The sequence below is a fragment of the Balaenoptera borealis genome, assembly GCF_965194805.1.
Source record: "Balaenoptera borealis genome assembly, chromosome: 9".
NCBI lineage: Eukaryota > Metazoa > Chordata > Mammalia > Artiodactyla > Balaenopteridae > Balaenoptera > Balaenoptera borealis.
In genome coordinates, this window is record NC_138873.1 from 40,564,830 (window position 1) to 40,592,148 (window position 27,319).

The window sequence follows — 27,319 nt, forward strand, 5'->3', positions numbered from 1 at the left end:
TTATTATATTGTATATGGCTAATTTAAATTATTTCATTAGGTCTCAAATGCCTCTGTATCTTTAATATGGCATTTGAGATATTTTTATTGGATTACATATACATACTGTTACATAGCATCTGTATTCACACAATACATTTGTATAACAATCCTAAATCTATTGGGATTTACAAAAATACATAGGAACATATACCTAATTAAATCATAGTGACATCTGTGCAGATTTGGGAAAGGGATAAAAGTGATCATAAGAAAATGAAAGCAAAGAAATGAGAGGAAAATACAAGGTAGAATTAAACAGAAATTAAGGTAGGTGAAGGGAATTGATAACTATTGACCACTGCTTGTGAATTAAATAGAATGCTGAGGCACCTGATGTGCATTATATCGTTCAACCCTGTAACTACAGTTGCCCCTTGAACGACATGGATTTGAACTGTGCAGGTCCACTTACAGGCAGATTTTTTTCAATAAATACATACTACAGTACTACCAATCCATGGTTTGTTGAATCCCTGGATGCGGAACTGAGGATAGAGAGGGCCAGCTGTAAAGTTATACGCGGATTTTTGCCTGCATGGGGTTGGCGCCCTAACCCTTGCATTGTTCAAGGGTCAGCTGTACTCTCTGAAGTAGGCATACTCATCACATTTAAAATCAGGAAACTGAGGTTCAGAGGGAAGAAAAGAGAAATTGTGAAGAGAATTTTGAGGAAAAACATCTGTGAAGAAAATTACAACTTTATGAACAAACCTGAAAAAGTATGTGAAAAACATACAGGGATTAATGATCAAGTCTGTGAGTAAGAAAGGAAACAAGTAAGAAGTGGTGATCATGGAGATTTGCATGGCCAAAGTGGGTATCTCTCGTCTTCAGTATGATCGTCTTCAAATTCTGCAGCTCTCTTTGGCACATTGTTCTATTGGGTCATATTTTCTATAGATAATCTAAAATTAACATTATGTTGTATATGTTATCTAAATACTCAACAAGACTGATTGCTCAGTGTGCATGCATTTACTACCCTCTGTTATATTTCTAAATTATGCTGCGGGAGATCTCAGATGTTGGCTTCGTTGAATGTATTATCTAGGCAGATAAACCCTGAATGTGAATTTAAATTCTTTAAAGGCTCCAGCGGAACAACTATCCACTGGCGTTTTTAGAGTACAGATGAAAATAAAGTGGCTTCCTGTTGATTGATTGTTATCCTTTTATCATTTATTTTTTGGCTGGTGGAACAATGGTTTGCTATTATAAAATTTCACTCTATTTACTTTAAATAAACAGAAACCATGTTTTGATATAAAAGATGTTTCAAAGCAGACGCTGGATAGATATATAATGTTTTTTCATGTTTCTTGAAATGAGAAATTGATTGACTTCTTAAAAATGACAGCTTGCTAAACCCTAAGGTAGCTGAAATTAGAATAACACAGTCATCCATCTGTTGTTAGCTCCCTCAGGATTTCAACCCATTATAAAATTTGCAAATCTGGAAAAATCAAATTAGTTTGGCTGTTTATCCCCTTAAAGAAAGAGGACAAACAGATAAAGTTCTGCACACTTGCAGTTTGTAACTCCATACAAGTATCTTACCAAATCCTAACAGACATTAACCATTTGTCAGCTCATTTCCCTGGGACGAGTTGGAGATTTTTTCCTTCTGCAGTTGCTTCTTTGAAATGATAAATTAAGTAGTCCTTTCAGGGTGGTAAATATTTTAATGTTATCCTTTTTCTCTTTATGTTGTTAATCAAAAGGTTGGAAAAAATATCAGCATATCATTGTTTCACCTTTTGATTATTAAAATATTTTTATACTTAATATATACAGTTAAATATCCATTATACTTCCTTTGTGTATTCAGCAAATATGCTCTTTTCTGTTTTGCATTTATGGAGCGTGTTTGTGAGTATGGTTGATAATTGCAAGGAGGTATATAATATGAATGACCCTGTCCTCAAGGAGGGGAAATAGGGCATATACCTAAAATGATGAATTAAATAATTTGCAGCGTATGGTAAAATAGAAAATAAAGAAATGGAAAATTGACATTTTTCAGCTGGCTACTTTGTTTCAGGCAGTGTGCTAGAGCCTTTAAGTATGCTATTTGAGTTGAGGTTTTGTCAAATGAGGGGTTGTGTGGTATGTGCCACAGGTGTTCAGTGGAAAGAGTGACCAGTGTTGACTAATGCCATTATGGAAGATTAGGGGAGGAAGCAATGGTAGAGCAAGAGGAGTGGCACTGGTGCTGCCTCCTGGGCTATTACAGCTGAAAGAAATAGGAGAGGCAAAGAGTCTTGCAGGCAAGGGCAATTGTATAATCAAAGACATGGAGAAGAGTAATGCTTTTCTCCAAATAGTGCTGACTATATCACTTAGGATGCTGAGACTTAGGCTAGTTTACTGGTCATAAGGAATTAAATTTTATGGCAGTAAAAATTGAATAAAATGGATAGATAACAACCACATGTTAAAAAAGAAGCAACAGAACCTTCCAGGCTTACTTTGGGGAAGGAAGAAGGTAGGAGGAAATGGACTGACTGGTTGGTTTCTTTGGGTGGTGAGAGTTCTCTGGCTTTACTACTGATATAGCAGGGCTTCAGGAGAGTCCGTCAACAGCCAAGCTGTAACTGCTTCTCTAATACTGGATTTGTCCCCCAGTGGAGATATGGTTTACTCTTCTGAAAATTTATTTAGTTTCGCACTATTAGCCAAGTGCCAGGCAGAATAGATTTAATTTCTTCTACCACTGCTCTATGTGCTAGCTTTCCAGATTAAAAATAGAACAGAATGTATTACCAAAGTGAGTGATTTCAGTCAATATTCAGTTAATTTTTTCAACTCATTTTGTTTTGAGACTATTATATTTATAATTAAAATGATTGGTTATTGCAAATAGTTAATGCTGAGATTGAATTAGGCATTGTTGTGTAAGTAGGGTAAGTCTGATGCTATAGTTGCCATTGGTTGACCTTTATTCAGTAACTTATTTTATTATGCTTCACAGTGACTCTGGGGTATCCTTTTGTTTCTTGATTTCAATATACAGAAAAATGTTTGTTTATTTATTTATGGCTGCATTGGGTCTTCGTTGCTCCATGCTGGCTTTCTCTAGTTGCGGCAAGCGGGGGCTATTCTACTTTGCAGTGCACTGGCTTCTCATTGCGGTGGCTTCTCTTGTTGCAGAGCACGGGCTCTAGGCACGTGGGCTTCAGTAGTTGTGGCTCGCAGGCTCTAGAGCACAGGCTCAGTAGTTGTGGCGCACGGGCTTAGTTGCTCCTCGGCATGTGGGATCTTCCCAGACCAAGGCTCAAACCCATGTCCTCTGCACTGGCAGGTGGGTTCTTAACCACTGCGCCAGCAGGAAAGCCCCAGAAAAACTTTTTAAGTTCATATCTATTTCCATCTCCACCTTGCTTCTAGTTTGATATGTAAAGCACAATTTTTGTTGTTCATTGGATGTTTGTTCATTTATTCGTTCATCTACTCATTCATTCACTCAGTGTTTGTTAAGCACTTATTACATATCCCACACACTATTGTGCACATTTCAGTAAATCACTGGTTACCAGTGATGCATCAGAGTCCCCTGAAAACATCCATTTTTATCATTGAATTTTACTTAATCATTTTGCTCCATCAATTTTATTTCTGAAGATTTTAATTTCTGCTTCATAAATTGTATTTAGTCCAGATTAAATGTAACAAAGATTATTTCACTGAACTTTTGTAGTCCAAGATCCATTTCTACTTGTCAGGTTGTCATATTGAATGTCAAATACAAATTTAAATATGAAGCCTCTTTTTTAATATATACCTGTAAACCATTTTCTGACTTCATTACTGCTTCAAGAAACTTTTCATTTCTTCTTTTTCTAATGGAATTTTATTCACTCTCTAGTCACCTACATCTGTATCATATTAGTGATTTTTTGAGTGGATATTTGATATTTGTTTTGGTCTGCTTAATACCTCATATATTCTCCTTTAAAAGTCTTTTTGGAGATTTAACTGATACCTCCTTTAAAGTGAAATGTGTGGAGCAAGGTATCACTGTCCAATTATAACTTTCTCTAAAGTTCAGTTTTATTCCTTTAAGTGGGGATCTCAACTTCACTGCACAAGAAGTAAGCTGTAGAGGTCTTCTAAAAAAACAAATGACTGAACAGTCACCTTCCGCAATCTTGTTCAGTAGTTTGGAGTATTTATTTTTACTTTTAAAATGCTCCTCAGAGGATTTTGATATACAACCACAATTGGAAAACATTATCTGTTGAAATGTGCAGAGTTAAGTTTTTACTCTGAAGGTACAGAATCATAAGCTTTTAGAGGGAATAGACTTGGGAAATTATTCCTCCAACATCAGGAAACTTATCTGTCATCTCAGGCCGACAGCTAGGCCACTCTGGAAAGACTCTATTCTTCCATGGCGAAGAACTAAGAACCTGAACCTTATGTAAATATTCAGTGTCATAGTCTTTTTGGGCAAATTCTCTCATCTTGATTCTTGACTTTATTCCATTCTTTACTGTAATGGTAGAAGGTACTCTGATCTATAGAATTCATGACATTGGGAATGCCCATTCTTAGCACTCTTAGCCCACTGCATACTTCTCCTCTATTGTTAAGATATCTATATGTATTCTGCTTTCCAGAAGGGAAACATAAGTATTATTTTAAGCACACAAATCTACATATTAACAAAGATATTTCTTATGCTTAATAATCTAATTTTATGTGTACTGCATTCTAAGTGTTATCATCTAATCTAACTTAAAATTGTTCTGGTAGTAGCTTATAAAATCACTTTTGTCATTATATCACATTATGATAGTTGATAAGTAGGTCTGTTCCATGGCTATAGCAATATATAAAGTCAATGTTTATTTTATTGAAACTATTGAAATTTTGCAAAATCAGCCAATGTCACTGACACTACAGCACTAAAGTTTTACATTACTTAGGAAACTAAGAACTTGGAATTATGGTGAGCATATGAATGATGATTAATAGTTTTTAAATATTGGTCATTATTTTGTGAGTGAGAATAATTTGTGGTATATGTTTTAGTACCAAGTGATAGAAACCCAGATCAGACTTTTTTCTTTTTTTCTTTTTTTGTCTAAGCAGAAAAAGAGGCAGAATCATTGGCTCATAGTATTCAATAATAGGGTAAAGCTGTCCTTAGCAATTTGTCTCCTTTCTATGTCTCTCCCTTTCCTTGTATTGAATATATTGGATTCATTTTTCTCTACTGGAGACACTGAGTACCTCATAGCCCTGTAGTTAATGGTGAGGGCATTGTGGGGGAATACCATCTTCACGCTAGTTTGAAAAATCTGGAGAAGACATTGCTCAGCCTGTTGCTAGGAGAAGGACAAAACCGGTATCGTTCTTCCATAGGGACAGAAGGTACATCTGTTAGCAGAGTAAGAGTTATGAATAGCAAGGAATTAATTCTAAGCTATATGAACTATAGCTTAATTGCTATCATTATAGGTGAAATTCAGCAATATTGCTAAGATCGTATTCTGATCTAAATAAGTAAAACTCAGATGTAGCTTATCAAGAAATTGACACCTATCTTTTAAAATTTTTATTTATTTTTCTTTAAGAAATCACCCCTCTAGGCTAGATAGGTGACCAACCAGCCTGGTTTGCCTGGGACTGTGAGGGGTTCCTGGGGCATGAGACTAAGTGCTAAAACCATGCAAGTCCTAGGCAAACTAGGAGAAGTAGGTTACCTTTACCAAGAGTGCTGAAAGATGAATTATTGTTGCTTTAAAGAGTAGGTGTTTGTTAACCGTGATGTTTACTTTGTTCTTCCCTATCTCTGCAGATCTCAACGCTACCCATATTTTAAGGTTCAGTTTAAATGCCACTTCTTCCCAATCTCTTCCTCTTATGAATTCATGTAATTCTTTATCTGTACCACTCTTGTTCCACTTTGTGCTTTAAAACATCTTTATCAGAGTTATCTATATACAAACTTTTTCTCTGACACTACAGGCAAAGTTCTTTTAGGGCATGGTGTATGATTTATCTTTTATCCCTCATAGATTCTAGCGTGGTGCTCCACACTTTATAAGAAGGGATTTATTAAAAGTAATGAATAAATTCATGCGTTAAGTAGGTATATTGTTAATAATATGAGATGTACCAGTGTGTAATGGGAGAAAAACTGCTGATACAGAATTCAGAAAACCTAGCTTTTGCCCCTCCCTATCACTAGATAACTCTGTGATTTTGGACAGTTTCCTTATTTGTGTGTGTGTATATCTGCACACACACTATGCACACGCTATAGTTTCTTCGGCAATAATTGAAAGTTTCAGCTAGATCCCCCTTGTTATCTAGTGATGCTTTTGAGTGTTCATGCTTAATTTGGTCATCCAGTGTTGTCAAAGACTAATCCAAACTTTCAGTCTCTCCTGTAGTCCTCTGTACTGTACAACCCCTTCACTTTTGGTAGATGATCACACTTCATACCTCACAGAGAAAATCTGCCTGCAGGAAGAAACTTGTTCAGTCCACCCTCGTACATTGCTGTACATTATACGTAGAATAATATCAATTATTCCTTCCTGACACTCACGTGTAAATCTTTAAGAAGTAAACAGACATACTTATCTATATTTGTAATTCAAAATCTTATATATGCATTGCTTGATGAAAGTACAGTATTCTAGACCATTTTTGTGTTAACAGCTTTTGTGTCCTGAAAACCAAGTAAAAGTAGATTGCTTTAAAACTATGATTATTTGTTTTGTACTTAATATACTTTTAAATGCTTTTTTTAGGAGAAAAGTTATTTTGTAAAAAGTTTCCTGTTAATTCCTTTGAAAAATATAACTGACAGCTCTTAAAAGAACAGGATTCATCAGTGTGTTTTCAAAATTTACATTAAAATATGTAAAAATATTGCTTTCATCAATTTTCAATTAAAATGTGATTATTATGCAGAGTTTTATACATTTTTATAACCCAGTGTTCTGTTGTTTATAGCTACTGATGCAAATGTGAAGAATGAAAGTCTTTCATCTGTGCAACAGCTTGGCGTTAAAATGACTGTCAGGTATATTATAGGGAAATATCTCCCTGTGCATTTCTAGAATTTGTTTTGTCTAGCTGATATGTGCTTAATAGTATTTAATTTAACAATCAACTATTTTGTATGCTTTAAATGCAGAGTTTGTTATTCAGAAAATAATAACTTTGTTTTGAGGATATTGACACATGATTAAATTACCCTTACAGGTAAATCAGTTACAGTTCATTACTACTTCATAGGCTAATTACAATGTATTTAAGTCTCTATGACTGTCAGGTTTTTTCCAAAAATAACATTTAAAAATCAGCACATTGGTAGCACAATCATACCATTTTCTAAAATATGTTTAGTTTTTATTGTCAGGATATAGTTATGAGTAAAAAGTACCTTAATGATAGATGCAGAAGTTAAAATGAATAAATGAATTATAGTAGTTTGAATTTTTTGTACTGAAATTATAATTTTCAAAAGAAATGGACAAGCGGAACAGACTGGGAGTTAAGGTCTGTGTCCCTGAACTCCTCTTTTTCTTGATTATTACATGGGAATCTTGATAGTCCCATTCTGTCTACTTCGTTGGGTCATCTTCAGAATCAAGTGTAAAAAAGATGCATGTGAAAGCTTTTAAAAAAGACTGTTTGGGGCTTCCCTGGTGATGCAGTGGTTAAGAATCTACCTACCAATGCAGGGGACATGGGTTTGAGGCCTGGTCTGGGAAGATCCCAGATGCCGCAGAGCAACTAAGCCCGTGAGCCACAACTACTGAGCCTGCGCTCTAGAGCCCGCGTGCCACAACTACTGAAGCCCGTGCACCTAGAGCCCGTGCTCCACAACAAGAGAAGCCACCGCAATGCGAAGCCCACGCAGCGCAACGAAGAGTAGCTCCTGCTCACCACAACTACAGAAAGCCCGCGTGCAGCAACGAAGACCCAACATAGCAAAAAATATATATAATAATAATAACAATAAAAATAAAAAGGACTGTGTAAATCCATAGCATTATAATAAAAACTATGATAGTAATTCTAGCTCACCCACCTATATCACATAGGGTATATAACCCATTGATTATGTTTTGTGACCCTATACCCGCCTTTTATATTGTAATGACCTATTTCCATTCTGAAATGGAAACCGTAGGTAATATGAGCAGTCTAGTCACATATGTTTTTTTAATTCAACATAATGTCTTACTGTTAAGAAATAAACAAAGTGATTTATAATGAAATGTTTGTATACTACTATGGTGCCAGTAGTGAGACATAGCTGGCACACATTTAGAATCATTGTAGCTGTGGCAGCTACGACTAGAGACTGATTTTATTTTGGTGCATCAAATATTACAAGAGGGTTGCCACTGGCAAAGTGACTTTGCAAAATGGTGAACAAGTCTTAGTAAGGCTTCAAGCAAAGCAAAAGAACTATCTTTCCCTAACTTACACATGGTTTCATTCAGTGTATAATAAAAGATATGACTAATATTTTATGATTTATATGAAACAGAATTAGTTTCAGATAATTATAAATAGATTTTTTATCTATGCAAATGACAGGCAGGACATTTACAAGTTGTTACTGTGCAGGACTAACTGTCCCATGTCTAACCTCCTGGCCCTTACTCAGCAACTATCAGTAGTCCCCCAGTCATTATGACAATCAAAAGCACTCCCATAAATTTCCAAACTAGCCCCTGGGGGAAGTGCCACCCTCATATAGAACCATTGGACTATATGAAGTCTAAAATTGCTTCTAAACATAACATTATGTCAATCTAGCCTATGAACATTCCATGTTTTAGATTAAGTTCAGGAAAAAATGCTTATATTCTACTACTCATCTATAGTATCCATGTTTTGTTCTTTCACTACCATTTCATTTTCCTTTAAAGTTATTGTATTTACCAGATGAATACTGCTAATTCCAATAGATCATAATAATCAGGTACATATATTGTTATTCTTTCGTAAGTGCTCTGTATAACATAGTTATGCTAAAAGTAGAAATTTGAAAACTTAAACCATGAGATCTCAAGAGAACTACACTTTGATGAATGTTAAAAAATGAATTTACAATGCAGGGCCTGACATTTTTTCATTTTGTATGTTTTCTGGGCTTTTACAGGTATGGCAAGTTCCTCAACCTGTTAAGAGATGGTGCAGAAAATGATCTTACCTTGGTTTTAAAGCATTGTGAGAGATTCCTGAAACAGCAGCAAGCTTCTGTAAAATCTTCTCTTCATATCCTTTTCGAATAATTGACAGTACTTGAACTCTCTTCATATGTTTTTCAGAATTCTTTGATGGGGTACTTTAATACATTTATAGGAAAATAATACTTTAACCTATATTGGTGATTTGTAGCAATATACCTTTATGGTATTTTATTCTATATTTTAAATATGTACTTTATTAGACTGAGTAGTAATTATTAAATTTTATTAGTTGAATCTTAAATGAATAAGTAAAGTTATTAGAATGTATTTTCAGTTATATATAAGGAAGTTTTAAAAATCGGTTTAGTAAATCAGAATAATACTCTAGATTTAGTAAATCTAGAATAAGAATAAAACATGCATTTATTTTATTTGAATTGGTTATCTTTCAGAAATAGGGTTTGACTTTAAGAAAAAAGTGTATACAGATCTTTTGCATTACTGAATTCTCAAAATGTGTGGATTTTTTTTTTTATACTTGATTATGCTAATAATTTGGCAGATAACCTAAACTAGAGAAAGGGTGGTACTATTGTGTTAGTGACTTGAACAGTGTGTTTCCACGGAACAGATAGTTTTTCCTCCGGTTGCTGGTGCTGTTGGCCTCCACTGGGCGTGTCAGCGCACATGGTACATTAAAATAGTCACTGTGCAAGTGATTTCTTTCATTAATAAAGTTTGATTTTATATCAATAGCTTATAAATTGGTTGAAGACAAAATGAGGACTAAGTATCCTTAATATCTCTTTCCTGATAGAGATTCTGGAAATGAATATTTATGGAGTTCTTATATCTCACCATGTTAAGATAAACTATTATAAAAGTTCCTTAACTGTGCTTTTCAGTCTGCTTGCAGGGAAGTTACACTGGCCATGACTGGTTTGTATCTTCTTTGTTCATAATAATGTTGGGGGACAAAGACAAAACATTCCGATTTCTTCAGCAGTTCTCCAGGCTTCTGACTTCTGCTTTCCTTTGGTTGCCAAGACTACATATTTCTGTAAGACTTTTTCGTCTATTTTTAAAGGAGTATTTTAAATTTTAAGGAAAATCCTATTTAAATTCATTGGGATCTTATTATTTTATTTGTAGAGTGCGCTATGTACTCAATATTCATTTTCTATCTGAATGCAATTTTGAGTGATTCCTTTTGAAGATACAGATTTGGCATTTTCTCGAATACTTTCTGTCTTACCTAATGGTAACTGAATGAAAGATTAGTGATAATAGGTGCATTATTAAATTTTAAACTTGTCATTTAGTAAACTATAAAATTCCATATATAAAGAGAAAACTATTGAATGGATATTTTTATTCTTGCTTTGTTAGAAAGAATCTCTGGTTAAATTATAGTATGAGAAAATAATAAGTTGAAATTGTATCCATATTGTATAGAGGAAAAGCACACTATATATACATTTTGGAAATCTATGATGAGTTTTGATTAAGGTAGTATAGTGTATTTTTAAAGATTTTACTAGTTCCATGAGATCCAAGTTTAAAGGTAAGTGCATCCCTCAATTTATTAAAGTTTCTGTATTTTGTTTTACTTATGTACTTAGTGCATTTAAGACCTCCAACTTGGGGAAACTATCCATTAAAATAAGCCATGCTAATGCTTCCCAAACCTTTTCCATGACATGTTTGTTGTACTTGGACAACAGAATTACACGGCACCCAAGGATAAGTTGTTAAGGGGGCTAGAGAGTATCTATGTCAAGTTAAATGAAAGCATTTCTGACATGCTTTTGCAATATGTATTTGTGATAAAAGAAAGCACCAAGGAATACATTAAATATTGAAATTTTATGATTTTATGCTTGAAATAGCTGTATGTAATTCCTGAATAATACTTCACCATAATGAGAAATTTGCTCATGTAAACAGGAGGAAACAAAAGGCAAAAAGCTATGTACTAGCTTTTCTCCAATCAATGGAACTGTTTTCCTTCTGTTAACCAGAGTTTGAACAATTCTTTAAATTGTACATGAAGGTTTAAAATATCCTAAAGGTCTTTCACTCTTTCATTTACAAATGTAATGTTAAAAATTCTTTTGATAATAAGTATGGATTTTAAGTCTATCACACATTTTCATGTCAAGTATTTTAAAATGATACCTACATGCCACTAGTCTTAAGTATTCTACTTTAGTGTTCAGAGTGTGACACAGTCAGACATCACCAATGAACTGTTTTTAACCATAATTTTGTAAAGTTGCATTTCTGCTTTGACGCTATAAACCTAGTTTTCTCACACATTATTTTATTTTTAACACAACAAGAGTGATGTGCTCCACTAGCATTTCTTCCTATAAAACTGAAATCAGGCAGGACTCTAGCAGCTTTGAGTTTATTAGACTTACCATTTTTGATAGCGTCAATTTAATATGGAATATAGATCTGTGAATGGAATGGAGTGACTTATTACCCAGGGGTTTTAGAATGAGCTCTTGATGTAAAACCTTGACACCTTTCTGTTGGTGCAGCTATATCATCAGTGAAGACTCATGCAGTGCCTTCTGTAGTATCATTTTTTTTTTCCTTTTCAAGTACAAATATACCAAGTTGAATATTTTATTACCAGTAGTTTGTTTTACTGTTTCTTTGTAAAGCAAATAACATTCTGCTAAACATTCCTCTTCAAGGATTCTGTCTAGAACTGTTAGCTAAGTGCAGTTACTAATGTCCGTATAATCAGTACTCCATAGTTTAAATGTTTTTGATTTAATAATCTTTTGGATTGGTGTTCTTGCTATGCCACTTTCCTTGTTAGTGCATGCAGTAATAGACTTAATATATTACTTAAAAAGTGGTCCTTTTCTATTATGCTTGTTCCATTGGTCTCAGACATTACACTGACACTTTCTATGCAGGTTGACAAAATAAGCAAATCTGCAGTTGCCACAGGACATGTTAAAGACACTTTAGCTTTAGCCATTAATAACACAGCCTTGTCCACCATCTTTAGCACAATACCACATTTTTGTAATCAACCTCAAAAAAGCTTCAACCTGTTCCCCCAGTCCCCCATTCCCCTACCTCATTACCCTGTTCTATTTTTTTCCTTTTGTTCCATAGCCTACATCAATTCCCACTATGCTTCTTAATTTATGTATTTGTTTATTATTTATACACTTAAACATAAGCTCTCTGAGGGCAGGGTTTTGTCCGCTGACATGTCCCAAACTATGTCCCATCATAATTATTCAGTAAATGTGCTGATATATGAATTAATATTTAAATAGAAATTTGTAAAGGACAGTAGGCTTTTTTATTACTTTAGAAAATGTATTTAAGAGAGCTCCTCTACATTCGTAAAAGTGTTGTAAGCAAATTGCATCAAAAAGATTTAAAAATTTGGCCTAGGATAAACAGTATAGGACATAATGAAATATTAATTTGAAGTTCTCAAAATTTTATAAACTATTACTATTATTGTGAGATAAAAATAATTTGAAAAATGTGTCCTTAAGCTGTTTAGACCAGAAGGACTCTTTAATGTACTGATTTAATTAAATTATCTTCCAATTTTATTTGTCCTTAAGAAAATCCTTCCTGAATGATAAAATAATCATTTTTTATGGAATTTCATCAAGAATCAGTTTGACTAATTGTTAACATCAAAGCTGTTAATAAATACAGATTAAGAAAAATCAAGAAATCAGTTATTTCCATGGAGGAATACCTAATCTCAAACAATAATTATAATAAAAGTTACAGTCATATATGCCTTCTCTGTTAGTAGAAACATATGAAAGAGAACAAATTAAATTGAAATAAAAACTGGAGTATTTTAATGCACATAAAACCAAAACTCCATTGATGATAAACCAGGCTGAAGTGGCATTCAAATGAAGTACTGTAGTTCAACAGGAAGGTATCATGGGACACTTACTTTATATACATTATATTATTTATATAGATAACATAAGAGCGTGTGTGAATATCTATATCTTCCTCTTCTTAAAATAAAGTAATAATTACCTAACACGGGAAGTTTGGAGTTTAAAATTCTAATAGCATTGAAATATTCATTTGATTTAAATTTTACAACCATTAGCATGTCGTGGCACGTTTGTAACCCATTTGCAGGGCATTAGCAATAGTAAGTCATGTAACCAGTCACTTGCTGGAAAGAGGACAGGTGTCAAAACCCCTTCCCTTTCTTACACGTGACTTTAAATCTTAATCATATTTGAAGATTCCATTTTCCTATGTGTTTTTTTTTCCCCTGAGAGGAGAAAGATTTGTTTTTTAGAATTATAGAATCAAAGTTTAAAAAGATACCTCCAGAGTTTTCTATTCACCCCTCTGCATGATGTGCATGATGCGCATGCTGCACAGAGTCACTGCAGCACTGCCAGTGAAACACACAGTCACTGCAGCACTGCCAGTGAAACACACAGTCACTGCAGCACTGCCAATGAAACACACAGTCACTGCAGCACTACCAATGAAATACACAGTCACTGCAGCACTGCCAGTGAAACACACAGTCACTGCAGCACTGCCAGTGAAACACACAGTCACTGCAGCACTGCCAGTGAAACACACAGTCACTGCAGCACTGCCAGTGAAACACGGCCTGTTCTCTGCCCACAGGACCCTAGAGTGGAGGACTGGACTGGATTGGATTGGATCAGCTTGGATTGGTTTGGAGAGTTTGTCTTTTCTAATAGGGTCTTGCTATTTAATTTCCATAGATTTTTCTTAGTGTCACGAATAAAATGACTCATCAGAACTACCTCTAGTGGAAGAAAACAACTAAGACTGCTTACTGTGTTTCATTTCTTTAAACACATATCTTTCATTTTTAATCATTAAAGCCAAATACTCTAAGAAGTGGCATAACATGAACATTTTGGTACTGATAATTTTTTACTCATAATTTTTTGCATGATACTGGCCTAGTGTATATGTTACTTAGGTGATCTATTAAATGCTGTGATCCTATATGTGGTCTGCTTCATCCTATATTCTGAATTTTATTTAGAGTTACCTTTTATTAAGCGTTACCATCCTTTCCAAGAGTTATGACTAACCAAAATATATCAAAACACTAAAAGTATAACAAACATAATTTATAATTTGATGATTCAGAAGATTCCTTGTTATATTCATGTGACTCAGAGCTGTCATTATTGATTTGGTTTTATGAATACCATTTACTGTAAATTAGAGTTATGAAATAAAAATAGGCAAATTAACAAAACTTTTATTATAAGAAAGTTTCCTGTGATTACAGTGTGCAATCATTAGTATGTTGTTGTCATTCAGTCAATTTGTTGAGTAGCTACTCTATGCAGGGCTTGGCGCTAGGAGCTGTGTTGGTTACCAAAATTTATGGCATAATTTCTTCCAACAGAGTATAATTCATAAGAGTAGAAGAATTCTTGCCTTATCTTTGGGAATCCATTATATAATAATGTTTTATTTTCTTTGAGAAGGTAATTAATTAGTCTATTATCTCCATCTCTATACAAACCTATTCTAAATATGTTGTTTTTAATACAAATTAGAGAACACTGTGTAAGAAATATTTCCAATATATACAATTCTTACACTATTATATATATATATTCAGAAAATTATTAGCTAAGTTTGCATTGAGAGTTAAAGTATTACATTTGTATAAGTTGATTTATTTTGCTTTTACATATATTTATTAGATTCATTAATTCTACTCTACAAATAGTAATTAGTGAAACATTGTGTATTCAACAAAAGAAGATAAATCAAAGGGTACTAATTCTCATTCAGTTCATATTATTCTTAACTACTTAATAAAAGTAATTTTCTTTGCACATTCATCTGAAGTTGACTACAAGATGTTCATTTAATATGCTATGTATGTCTTCAGTCATCAGTATATAATATTAATTTTTTTGTGTAGTGAGATATCTCCCTAAGAACCTATCATAAAATATATATTTGTACCTGTATGTTCCCACAAATATATATTTCTACAATGTGAAATGGTAACCCATTTATCATAATGAATGATAAAACACAAAAACTACTGATAAATCAACTCACTGATTTCAGAAATTTTCATATATTACTCAAACCTAAATCCTTAAAAATGGTTTAGCAGTATAAAGTTTGAAAAAATCCTTATTTTAACACTTATGTAATTGTTATATATGAGTTTGATTTTTGATTTTAAAGTATTAACTTTCTTTTATTAAAAAAGTTTAAGTTGCCCATTAAAGGTAAAAACGTTAAAATGGCTCTCTAGAAGTCAGATCTAATTTGAGTATCAATGTTTATTATAAGTCTGTAGGATATAATAGCTAGTCTAATAGTTTTTCTTGAAACAGAATTACATCTTCAGGTTTATTCTTTGTTTAAAAAATTTATTGTGGTTAGATGTTGGGTTTAAAGTAACACTCAATAAAACATTGAGCATTCATGATAAATTGTACCCAAGAACTAAATTGAAAAAAAATCAGACTTTATGAAGAAATGGCTGAAAAATGCAATACAAGTTTGTAAATATATGTGTATATGTATCTATACATATATAATATATATAATATATACATAGACATATAAATAAATATAAAAATCATGAAATAAATTTTATATATTTGTAGATAGATAGCCTGAGTACTTTGATGGGAATGCATCACAGTTTTAGATACAAATTTCTTATGAATTTCCCAATTTCACTTATTAGTAACTAGAGCTTAGATTTGGGTTATTTAACGTTAACTTAGAAAAAGCAGATTAGGCAAATACCAAGAGCTGACAAACTAAATAAACCTTTTTGATGTTTTAGAGTCATTGACTAAATCCAAGGATATATAAGCATATTGAAATATACTTAGTTTTAAAATGTAAAGCATTTATTACTCATGTACTCATCCATGTATTTATTCTTTCATGCAACATCCATCTCCATTATTCCATAAGGGATTGAATTTGTCACAATTACAAAGTGTTAATTTTATTCCTTTATCTTGGAAGGAAGGTATATCATACTGCCTTTATTGAGTTTTAATCTTTCTATAGTGTTTAATGTTCTAACTTTTTAACTTACATAAAATTTGCAGTAGCTTGTTATGCCACCATGGTAATTTTGAAGTAGCAATTTAGAGCAAAAGATTTAGATGAATTTGATTGGTTTTAAATTAGCTGCATATTCATTAATTCTCAATTTTTCTCTTTTATGCAGAGGTACCTACCTATTGACACCATAGAATCTGGCATTCATCCAGTATATTTTTGCAGCACTCACTATGTTGAAATGCTACTGAAAGCAGAAGTGCCACTTGTATTTTCAGCTTTTCACATGTCTGGTTTTGCACCATCACAGGTAATCCATAGGAAATAGTATTTCTTCAACTCCCAGATCTCAGTGTATTTAAAGAAAATTACATTCTCATCAAATATAGGAAATACATTGAAATTAATCACGTCATTTTTGTAAGTAGTCATACATCTCTATGTGTTTAAATCTTTAAACTGGCTTTTTTCCCCTAGGTCTTTTATAACATATAGGTTTGCTTTATAGTAGATCCCTGGCATTCACAGATGTTGAGTTCTGTTTCAGCTATTCAAGACATAGACATTCTGAAAGTCTATGACATGTAGCTATTTTTTTTTAACATCTTTATTGGAGTATAATTGCTTTACAATGGTGTGTTAGTTTCTGCTATATAACAAAGTGAATCAGCTATACGTACACATATATCCCCATATCCCCTCCCTCTTACGCTTCCCTCTCACCCGCCCTATCCCACCCCTCTAGATGGTCACAAAGCACCGAGTTGATCTCCCTGTGCTATGCTGCTGCTTCCCACTAGCTATCTATTTTACATTTGGTAGTGTATATATGTCCATGCCACTCTCTCCCTCCGTCCCATCTTACCCTTCCCCCTCTCCAAGTCCTCAAGTCCATTCTCTACGTCTGCATCTTTATTCCTGCCCTGCCCCTAGGTTCTTCAGAACCTTTTTTTTTTTTTAATTCCACATATATGTGTTAGCATATGGCATTTGTTTTTCTCTTTCTGACTTACTTCACTCTGTATGACAGACTCTAGGTCCATCCACCTCACTACAAATAACTCAATTTCGTTTCTTTTTATGGCTGAGTAATATTCTGTTGTATATATGTACCACATCTTCTTTATCCATTCATCTGTCGATGGACACTTAGGTTGCTTCCATGTCCTGGCTATTGTAGATAATGCTGCACTGAACATTGTGGTACATCACTCTTTTTGAATTACGGTTTTCTCCAGGTATGCCCAGTAGTGGGATTGCTGGGTCGTATGGTAGTTCTATTTTTAGTTTTTGAAGGAACCTCCGTACTGTTCTCCATAGTGGCTGTATCAATTTACATTCCCACCAACAGTGCAAGAGGGTTCCCTTTTCTCCACACCCTCTCCAGCATTTATTGTTCGTAGACTTTTTGATGATGGCCATTCTGACTGGTGTGAGGTGATATCTCATTGTAGTTTTGATTTGCATTTCTCTAATGATTAGTGATGTTGAGCATTCTTTCATGTGTTTGTTGCCAATTTGTCTATCTTCTTTGGAGAAATGTCTGTTTAGGTCTTCTGCCCATTTTTGGATTGGGTTGTTTGTTTTTTTGATATTGAGCTGCATGAACTGCTTGTATATTTTGGAGATTAATCCTTTGTCAGTTGCTTCATTTACAAATATTTTCTCCCATTCTGAGGCTTGTCTTTTCGTCTTGTTTATGGTTTCCTTTGCTGTGCAAAGGCTTTTAAGTTTCATTAGGTCCCATTTCTTTATGTTTGTTTTTATTTCCATTTCTCTAGGAGGTGGGTCAAAAAGGATCTTGCTGTGATTTATGTCATAGAGTGTTCTGCCTATGTTTTCCTCTAAGAGTTTTAGAGTGTCTGGCCTTGCATTTAGGTCTTTAATCCATTTTGAGTTTATTTTTGTGTCTGGTGTTAGGGAGTGTTCTAATTTCATTCTTTTACATGTAGTTGTCCAGTTTTCCCAGCACCACTTACTGAAGAGGCTGTCTTTTCTACACTGTATATTCTTGCCTCCTTTATCAAAGATAAGGTGTCCATACTGTGCGTGGGTTTATCTCTGGGCTTTCTATCCTGTAACATTGATCTATATTTCTGTTTTTGTGCCAGTACCATACTGTCTTGATTACTGTAGCTTTGTAGTATAGTCTGAAGCCCGGGAACCTGATTCCTCCAGCTTCATTTTTTGTTCTCAAGATTGCTTTGGCTATTCAGGGTCTTTTGTGTATTCCATACAAATTGTGAAATTTTTTGTTCTAGTTCTGTGAAAAATGCCATCGGTAGTTTGATAGGGATTGCATTGAATCTGTAGATTTCTTTGGGTAAGTATAGTCATTTTCACAATGTTGATTCTTCCAATATAAGAACGTGGTATATCTCTCCATCTGTTTGTCTCATCTTTAATTTCTTTCATCAGTGTCTTATAGTTTTCTGCATACAGGTCTTTTGTCTCCTTAGGCAGGTTTATTCCTAGGTATTTTATTCTTTTTGTTGCTGTGGTAAAGGGGAGTGTTTCCTTAATTTCTCTTTCAAATTTTTCATCGTCAGTGTATAGGAATGCAAGAGTGTTCTGTGCATTAATTTTGTATCCTGCTACTTTACCAAATTCATTGATTAGCTCTAGTAGTTTTCTGGTAACATCTTTAGGATTCTCTGTGTATAGTATCAATGTCATCTACAGACAGTGACAGTTTTACTTCTTCTTTTCCAATTTGGATTCCTTTTATTTCTTTTTCTTCTCTGATGGCTGTGGCTAAAAGTTCCAAAACTATGTTGAGTAATAGTGGTGAGAGTGGGCAACCTTGTCCTGTTCCTGATCTTAGTGGAAATGGTTTCAGTTTTTCACCATTGAGAACAATGTGGGCTGTGGGTTTGTCATATATGGCCTTTATTATGTTGAGGTAGGTTCCCTCTATGCCTACTTTCTGGAGCGGTTTTATCATAAATGGGTGTTGAATTTTGTCAAAAGCTTTTTCTGCGTCTATTGAGATTATCCTATGGTTTTTCTCCTTCAATTTGTTAATAACGTGTATCACATTGATTGATTTGAGTATACTGAAGAATCCTTGCATCCGTGGGATAAACCCCACTTGATCATGGTGTATGATCCTTTTAATGTGCTGTTGTATTCTGTTTGCTAGTATGTTGCTGAGGATTTTTGCATGTTTGTTCATCAGTGATATTGGCCTGTAGTTTTCTTTCTTTGTGACATCTTTGTCTGGTTTTGGTATCGGTGATGGTGGCCTCGCAGAATGAATTTGGGAGTGTTCCTCCCTCTGCTATATTTTGGAAGAGTTTGAGAAGGATAGGTGTTAGCTCTTCTCTAAATGTTGATAGAATTCGCCTGTGAAGCCATTGGTGGTGGGCTTTTGTTTGTTGGAAGATTTTTAATCACAGTTTCAATTTCAGTGCTTGTGATTGGTCTGTTTATATTTTCTATTTCTTCCTGGTTCAGTCTCGGAAGATTGTGCTCTTCTAAGAATTTGTCCATTTCTTCCAGGTTGTCCATTTTATTGGCATATAGTTGCTTGTAGTAGTGTATCATGATTCTTTGTATTTCTGTAGTGTCAGTTGTTACTTCTTCTTTTTCATTTCTAATTCTGTTGATTTGAGTCTTCTCCCTTTTTTTCTTGATGAGTCTGGCTGATGGTTTATCAATTTTCTTTATCTTCTCAAAGAACCAGCTTTTAGTTTTATTGTTCTTTGCTATTGTTTCCTTCATTTCTTTTTCATTTATTTCTAATCTGATCTTTATGATATCTTTCCTTCTGCTAACTTTGGGGGTTTTTTGTTCTTCTTTCTCTATTTGCTTTAGGTATAAGGTTAGGTTGTTGATTGGAGATGTTTCTTGAGGTAGAATTGTGTTGCTATAAACTTCCCTCTTAGAACTGCTTTTGCTGCATCCCGTAGGTTTTGGGTCATTGTGTTTTCATTGTCATTTGTTTCTAAGTATTTTTCGATTTCCTCTTTGATTTCTTCAGTGACCTCTTGGTTATTTAGTAGTGTATTGTTTAGCCTACATGTGTTTGTATTTGTTACAGATTTTTTCCTGTAATTGATATCTAGTCTCATAGTGTTGTGGTTGGAAAAGATACTTGATACGATTTCAGTTTTCTTAAATTTACCAGGGCTTGATTTCTGACCCAAGATATGATCTATCCTGGAGAATTTTCCTTGAGCACTTGAGAAGAAAGTTTAGTCTGTTGTTTTTTTGGTGGAATGTCCTATAAATATCAATTAAGTCCATCTTGTTTCATGTGTCATTTAAAGCTTATGTTTCCTTATTTGTTTTCATTTTGGATGGTCTGTCCATTGGTGAAAGTGGGGTTTTAAAGTCCCCTACTATGATTGTGTTGCTGTCAATTTCCCCTTTTATGGCTGTTAGCATTTGCCTTATGTATTGAGGTGCTCCTATGTTGGGTGCATAAATATTTACAATTGTTATTATCGTCTTCTTGGATTGATCCCTTAATCATTATGTAGTGTCCTTCTTTGTCTCTTGTAATAGTCTTTATTTTAACGTCTATTTTGTCTGATGTGAGAATTGGTACTCCAGCTTTCTTTTGATTACCATTTGCATTTTTAATGGCAATGATAATATCTCCTTCATAAGGCTTCTGTAAGGATTAAGTAGGGTAACTAAGGGCAAGAATTCTTATCACCACTGTGTATCTGGTATGTGAGATACTGTATCTTATCTAATAGTAAACGTTCTTGTCTCTGCTTTTGGGGTACTGGGAAGGTTTAATGGTTTTTTGAGGGCCTGGAATTGGAAATGTGGTCATATGCAGTAGCCCCAGATGTCTCCCTCCTGTGCATAGTTAGTCCTTCATTGGTGGAATGTGGATTGTTTCTTCACTATGTTATCAGGCTCAAATTTAATATTGTAGAACTTAAACCTTTTTTCTAATTTTAGAATCTTTAGGTCAGAGTCCCAGAAGGTAGAAATACTTAATCAAAAAGATATGAACACTTTTAAGGCTCTTGATGCATATTATCAAATTGTTTTGATTTTTGTTCTAAGAAAAATGAAGAGACTGTCTGTTCTTCAGGACTGCGTATTTGGCTTTTTCAAAACTAATTGCTAAATTTTTAAAATTTGGGGGGTTTGGGGAGTTTTTTAAACATTAATATGGTTGATTATAATTCCATAGCTTTGTTAACTAGATGTATCTTTTTATTAATTGCCCACCTGTCTTAGTGTTTCCTATTAACTTGTAAATAGTCTTTAAAAGTAACTACCACTCTCCAAATCTCTTCAATTCTTGAGTAATAAATATTTTACATATTTACTTTTGTAATATATTGGCTATTTACTTAGTTAGTATTGTATTTTACTTATTGTAACTTTATATTGTGTCTTAAAGTGGGGTAAGAGTAAGCCTATCATTTCCTTCCTAACTCTGTCCTTAAAAAAGTTAGTTTAGCTATTTCTACCTAATGGTTCCTCTATGTGCACTTTAAGGTTATTTTTCCCAGTTCAAAGTGGGCATTTGAGTTTGAAATTTAGATTGCTATTATGTTAAACTATAGATCCTCACTGTACTCAACCTTCCTATCTAGGAACATGGTGAGTTTTGACATTTATTTTCTTTATGTTATATTTTACTAAAGTTGTAAAGCTTTTTCCAAAGAGGTGTAGTACATTTCTCACAGATATTTCTAATTAGTTTAGCTTGATCTCTTTTTCAGTTTTATTTTCTCTTTGGTTATTATTAATAACTAGTAAAGTCATTAGCTTCTGTATGTTGATTTGGTTATATGTTTTTTCTAGATTTTTGTTAATTTTTTCCTCCAACCTTCTAACGTACTTTATTTCTACTTCATTCTTTTTTAAATTATGTAATTTTTCATTAAGCATAATACCCTCCAGGTCCATCCCATGTTGTCCCAAATGGCAAAATTTTATTCTTTTTTATGGCTGAATAATATTCCGTTGTATGTATATATATATATACCACATCTTCTTCTATCCAGTTTATCTGTTGATGGACACTTATTTTGCTTCCATATCTTGGCTATCATAAATAGTGCTGAATATGAACATTCAGGTGCATATATAACAAATCAGAAGCAGACTCACAGATACAGAGAACAATCTAGTAGTTACCAGAGAGGGGAGAGGGTTGAGTGGAGGGGCAAAATAGGTGAAGGGTATTAAGAAGTGCACACGACTAAGTATGAAATGTTACAGCATAGGAAATACAGTCAGTATTGTAGAATAACTTTATATGGAGTATACTCTGTAAAAATATCAAATTACTGTGTTATACACCTGAAACTAATATAACATTTTAAGTCAACTATACTTCAACAAAAAATTTTTGGAAAATTTTCCACTATAATACTAAGTAATAGTGACTTACTTGTTTTAGACTTGAATGATTACTGGGAGATCATCCAGCATTTCACCATTAAGTAGTAACTATTTATGGAGAGTATTTTTCCCTGTCATGCTATGGAAGAATATTTCTAGTCTATGTAAGGTATTGAATTTTGATTTCTTTCTTTTAATCAAGTGAGAATGTTGAATTTTGTCAAGTTCCTTTATTGTTAAGATTATCTTGATCTTGGAACTTATTTGACCTGTTTATAGGACATGTTGATAGATTTTTTAATAGTAAACTATCCTAGCATTCCTTTGGATTTGTCCTACTGGAGGTCTTTTTCTTTTAACTAGACAATATAGTTCCTGACATTATATATGTGCCTTTATACTTATTTTGAAGAGACCTTATGTCATTTATTACATCTATTTGCATCAGGTTACTCTGCCTGCTGAATTTTAAATTTCCTGAAGTTTAATAAGAAGTCTAAATATAACAGAGGAATTGCCTGTAGTGGAAAAGCCAATTCTTTCTGTGCCAATTCTAGCTCTTACTGTGTATGTACCTAAAACACTTCTGAGAATTTTGAAACAGAAACTGTTTAATTCTGCTTAGAAGTAGTTACTTAAATATTTACTATAAGCTCAACAATCCATTCTTTCTATTTTTTTTAATAATTCAAGCCAGGGAGCAATATGTTCCTGAGAGTTCCTTGTGTCATTCTAGTCTTGATTAATATGATGTATATTGTCTTATATCTCCAATCATTTATTAAATTGCTAACATATAACCTTTAAGAATGGACTACTAAAAACTGTGGGGAAAAGCTTGTAATACCTAAGGCCCCACTATATCAATTTGGTACCTCTTTATCATTTTGGCATCTCTAACAATTTGATACATGTTTATCAATTTGAAACTGCATACATGTAGCAGGTTTACCTAATAAGAACTACTGCATTATTTCTGAGTAGTAATGTTAGTATGTTTCTTAAATTTATCTAATGTAAAAATGCCTTTTTAATGGCTCCTTATGTGAGCTAATCATTTTGTGCCTTAAGAAGTGTGTATCATTGCTTTGTTTATATTATTTGCCGTTCTATTGCTAATTATGAACTATGAGAACAACTTTTAAGTAGGTATAGGTGGTTAAGTAATTATTTGGGTACAAATTTTGTATTTCAAAGCTTATTCATTCTGATCTAATTAAGAGCGGTGCTTTTTGAAGTTGCGTATTTATAGACACTAAGGGATTGGTTGATTAATGAAGAAATTTGTGAGCAGGTTGCTAAATAAAATATACAGATCTCTAGAGTAAAAATAATAAGCTTAACTAGAATACAAAAAATTAAATGTAGTTAGAAATATATATTTGTTGATTAGAGTTTGAGTAACTGAGATTGGAAGGAAAATCAAAATTCAAATATATATTCTTTCTTTTTAAATGAACAGAAAATCACATGTTCTAACTTTTTGACCAATTTTATTCTTTGGTTAAAAAAAACTTTATTGTATTTTAGTAATTTTCGTGCTTTAAGAAGTACCCTTCATCTTTAATGATTTACCTTTTTTTCCTTGGGGTTGTCATTCTGCATATCAGTGATTATTGTACTATACTGTGTCAGCAAGTGGGCTAACATGGATAATCCTCCAAATATATTTACCCCCACCATGAAAGCAGGATTAAAGAAAACTGTTTTATTATTTCATATTTTGTGACATAGTGCTTTTGTAAAATGCAAAATTATACAAATGTAAAGCTAAATTTCAAGACTGGGAATGCCCCTTGTTCAGTCACATTCATAAATGTGCATGTCCCCAAGCTTTCCCTTTCCTCACGTTGTTGATGTTGCTACTTGAAATGATACCTTCTCCCTCCTTGTGCCCCATCTTTACTTGTCAGGTATTTATCCTTGATGTCTGTCCAAATGGAAGCTTTTTGGATCACCTACAAGTAGATGATTCTGCTTTGAATTTGTTTGCAGTTTCTGTATTATTCTTCTGGTAGAAATATATCTTTTTCTTTGTGGAATCATTATTTGTGTGTTTACCTCTTTCTTACTAGTTGAAGTTCCTTAAAGGTATGTGTGCCTGACCTATCTTCAAGTCATTTAAGTGTCTGACACAGTGTCTTGTCTAGAAGTGCAACAAAAATAGTATCTTTTTATTTATAACAACTTTTTGCAGTATAAAAAGTGTGTTTCCAGATCTTATTTCATTTAAAATTTTAACTTCATGACAAATGGAGAAATTCAGGATCAGTGAAGTGAGTTAACTGACTTACTGATATCACCCTGATAGTGAGGACTTCACTTTAAACCACATCTTACTTTACTAATATTCTTTCTATGATGAACAAATAATGCCAGAAGAGCTGTTAAAAATAGTGTCTTTGTATCATAAAACTTGATCATTTAGAGCATACCTATTTTGACTTAATCAGGTATCCATAAGTAATTGTTCTAACCGATGTTTTTTCTTAAGAATTAAGTAAATGTTTTGAAGATTGTTTTTTTTATATCTAGATACAAGTGAGAATAATTTACCTCAGATAAAATAATTATATTTATCTCAGTGTTGCATCTTAATGTGCTTTGGCATAAGCTTAAGTATGATTAAGGAGCAAAATTTTCTAGGAAGGCTATGGTACGTTTTGATGCATATTGTATAAGTGATTTTCCCCCCTCTTTATCCTAAAAAGACATTCAAATGTTTCAAATTATAATGCAGTGTAAGGAACATTGGTTTACTATAAAAACATAATTAGTTTGCTTCACTTTCTTTGTAACCTATTCCATAAACTACTAATAATATTTTCTCAATGACTGTAAGGCCTCAACTGCTTGGTTTTGAAAATATAGTGTATTTTTGAGACTTATTATAAGAGGGAATTTGGCAGTATCTAGCAAAAACATATGTGCATTTACCCTTTCATCCAGCAGTCTCATTTATAGAAATCTATCCCAGAGATACACGGACAAAAATTTTGAAAACATATGTGTACAAATATGTTTTTATAGCATATAGTATCAAAAGACTAGAAATAATGCAAGTGTCCATAAATAGGGGATTGTTGAATGAGTTATGGTTTATCCACAGGGTAGCCCTATGCAGTTATAAAAATGAATGAGAAGTACCTCTGTATATTGCCATAGAGTGATATACAAGATCTTCTGTTAAGTGAGAAAAAGGTGGAGACAAAAAAGAGTGTTTAGTTCATTACTATTTGTATGAGAAAGGGTGGAGATATAAATACATGTACAAATATCCTTATATTAAAAACATGAAAGAATGTATCATATTTTGTTAAATGATTTCTTATAGGGATAGGGAAAAGAATAAGCTGAAGAGTCAGGTAATATACCTTACTTTGTCTTTTTACTTTGGAGTCATTTAAATAGTTCATATAATAATATAAATACATATAATTAAATGAACCTAACAGTACCCACTTGATAGTATAACCTTATAAGAGGCACTTTATTTTTTTTAACCATTTTTAAATTATAGTTAATTTACAGTGTTGTGTAAGTGATTCAGTTATACATACATATATATGTGTGTGTGTGTGTATATATGTGTGTATATATATATATATATATATATATATATATATATGTTATTTTCAGAATCTTTTCCATTATAAGTTATTACAAGACATTGAATATATTTCCCTGTGCTCTACAGTAGGTCCTTGTCGTTTACCTATTTTATATATAGTAGTGTGTATATGTTAATCCCAAACTCCTAAATTATCTCCCGCACCTGCTGTTATCCCCTCTGGTAACCATAAGTTTGTTTTCTATGTCTGTGAGTCTCTGTTTTGTAAATAAGTTCATTTATATCGTTTTTTTTAGATTCCACATATAAGTGATACCATATGATAGTTGTCTTTCTCTGTCTGACTTATTTCACTTAGTGTGATAATCTCTAGGTCCATCCATGTTGCTGCAAATGGCATTATTTCATTCTTTTTTATGGCTGAGTAATATTCCATTGTGTATATGTGCCACATCTTCGTTATCTATTCATCTGTCGATGGACACTTAGGTTGCTTCCATGTCTTGGCTATTGTAAATAGTGCTGCAGTGAACATCGGGGTGCATGTATGTTTTCAAATTAGGGTTTTCTCCAGATATATGCCCAGGAGTAGGATTGCTGGATCATATGGTAGCTCTATTTTTAGTTTTTACGGAACCTCCATACTGTTCTCCATAGTGTCTGCACCAGTTTACATTCCCACCAACAGTATAGGAGGGTTTCTTTTTCTCCACACCCTAAAAGGCACTCTAAAACACAGTAATTTGACTGTACATGCCAAGTAATACGTTGTCTAAATGACAAATAAAACAGCAAAAATACTACTGTTTTAAGTAATCATATTGCTTGTGGTCATGTTGGTATTATTATTCTGGATTATTGTTTTTGTTGTGTGTGGTAAATGAAATGAAAAATTGATTCAGTTTGTTTTAAAGCAAACACAGATGTAACATATAGCAACTTACGATGTGTTTTATCTTAAAATTTTTAAAGAGGGGGATCCTATACAGGAAAATGGACTTCAGACATATCAACCAGTCAGAATTTTGAAGCTTTGATGGATCTGGTTCATGTACTGCTTTTTTCCTTTTATGTATATTTGGAATAATTCCATAATAAAAATGTTACAGAAAAAAGTTCATGTCTATTTGGACACATACTATTTCTTTTGTCC

At 33.2% G+C, this 27,319-nt stretch overlaps 1 protein-coding gene across 3 annotated transcripts in view; it reads left to right on the forward strand.

The window, feature by feature from the left end:
* TBC1D32 (TBC1 domain family member 32) overlaps positions 1-27,319 on the forward strand; it is a 188,890-nt gene that overhangs the window by 147,873 nt on the left and 13,698 nt on the right. For all 3 annotated transcript variants that reach the window (XM_082406091.1, XM_082406092.1, XM_082406093.1), the window contains 4 exons: positions 7,012-7,081; positions 9,179-9,294; positions 10,115-10,269; positions 16,447-16,587. In XM_082406091.1, the coding sequence (XP_082262217.1) occupies positions 7,012-7,081; positions 9,179-9,294; positions 10,115-10,269; positions 16,447-16,587 (482 nt within the window). The remainder of the gene's footprint in view (positions 1-7,011; positions 7,082-9,178; positions 9,295-10,114; positions 10,270-16,446; positions 16,588-27,319) is intronic.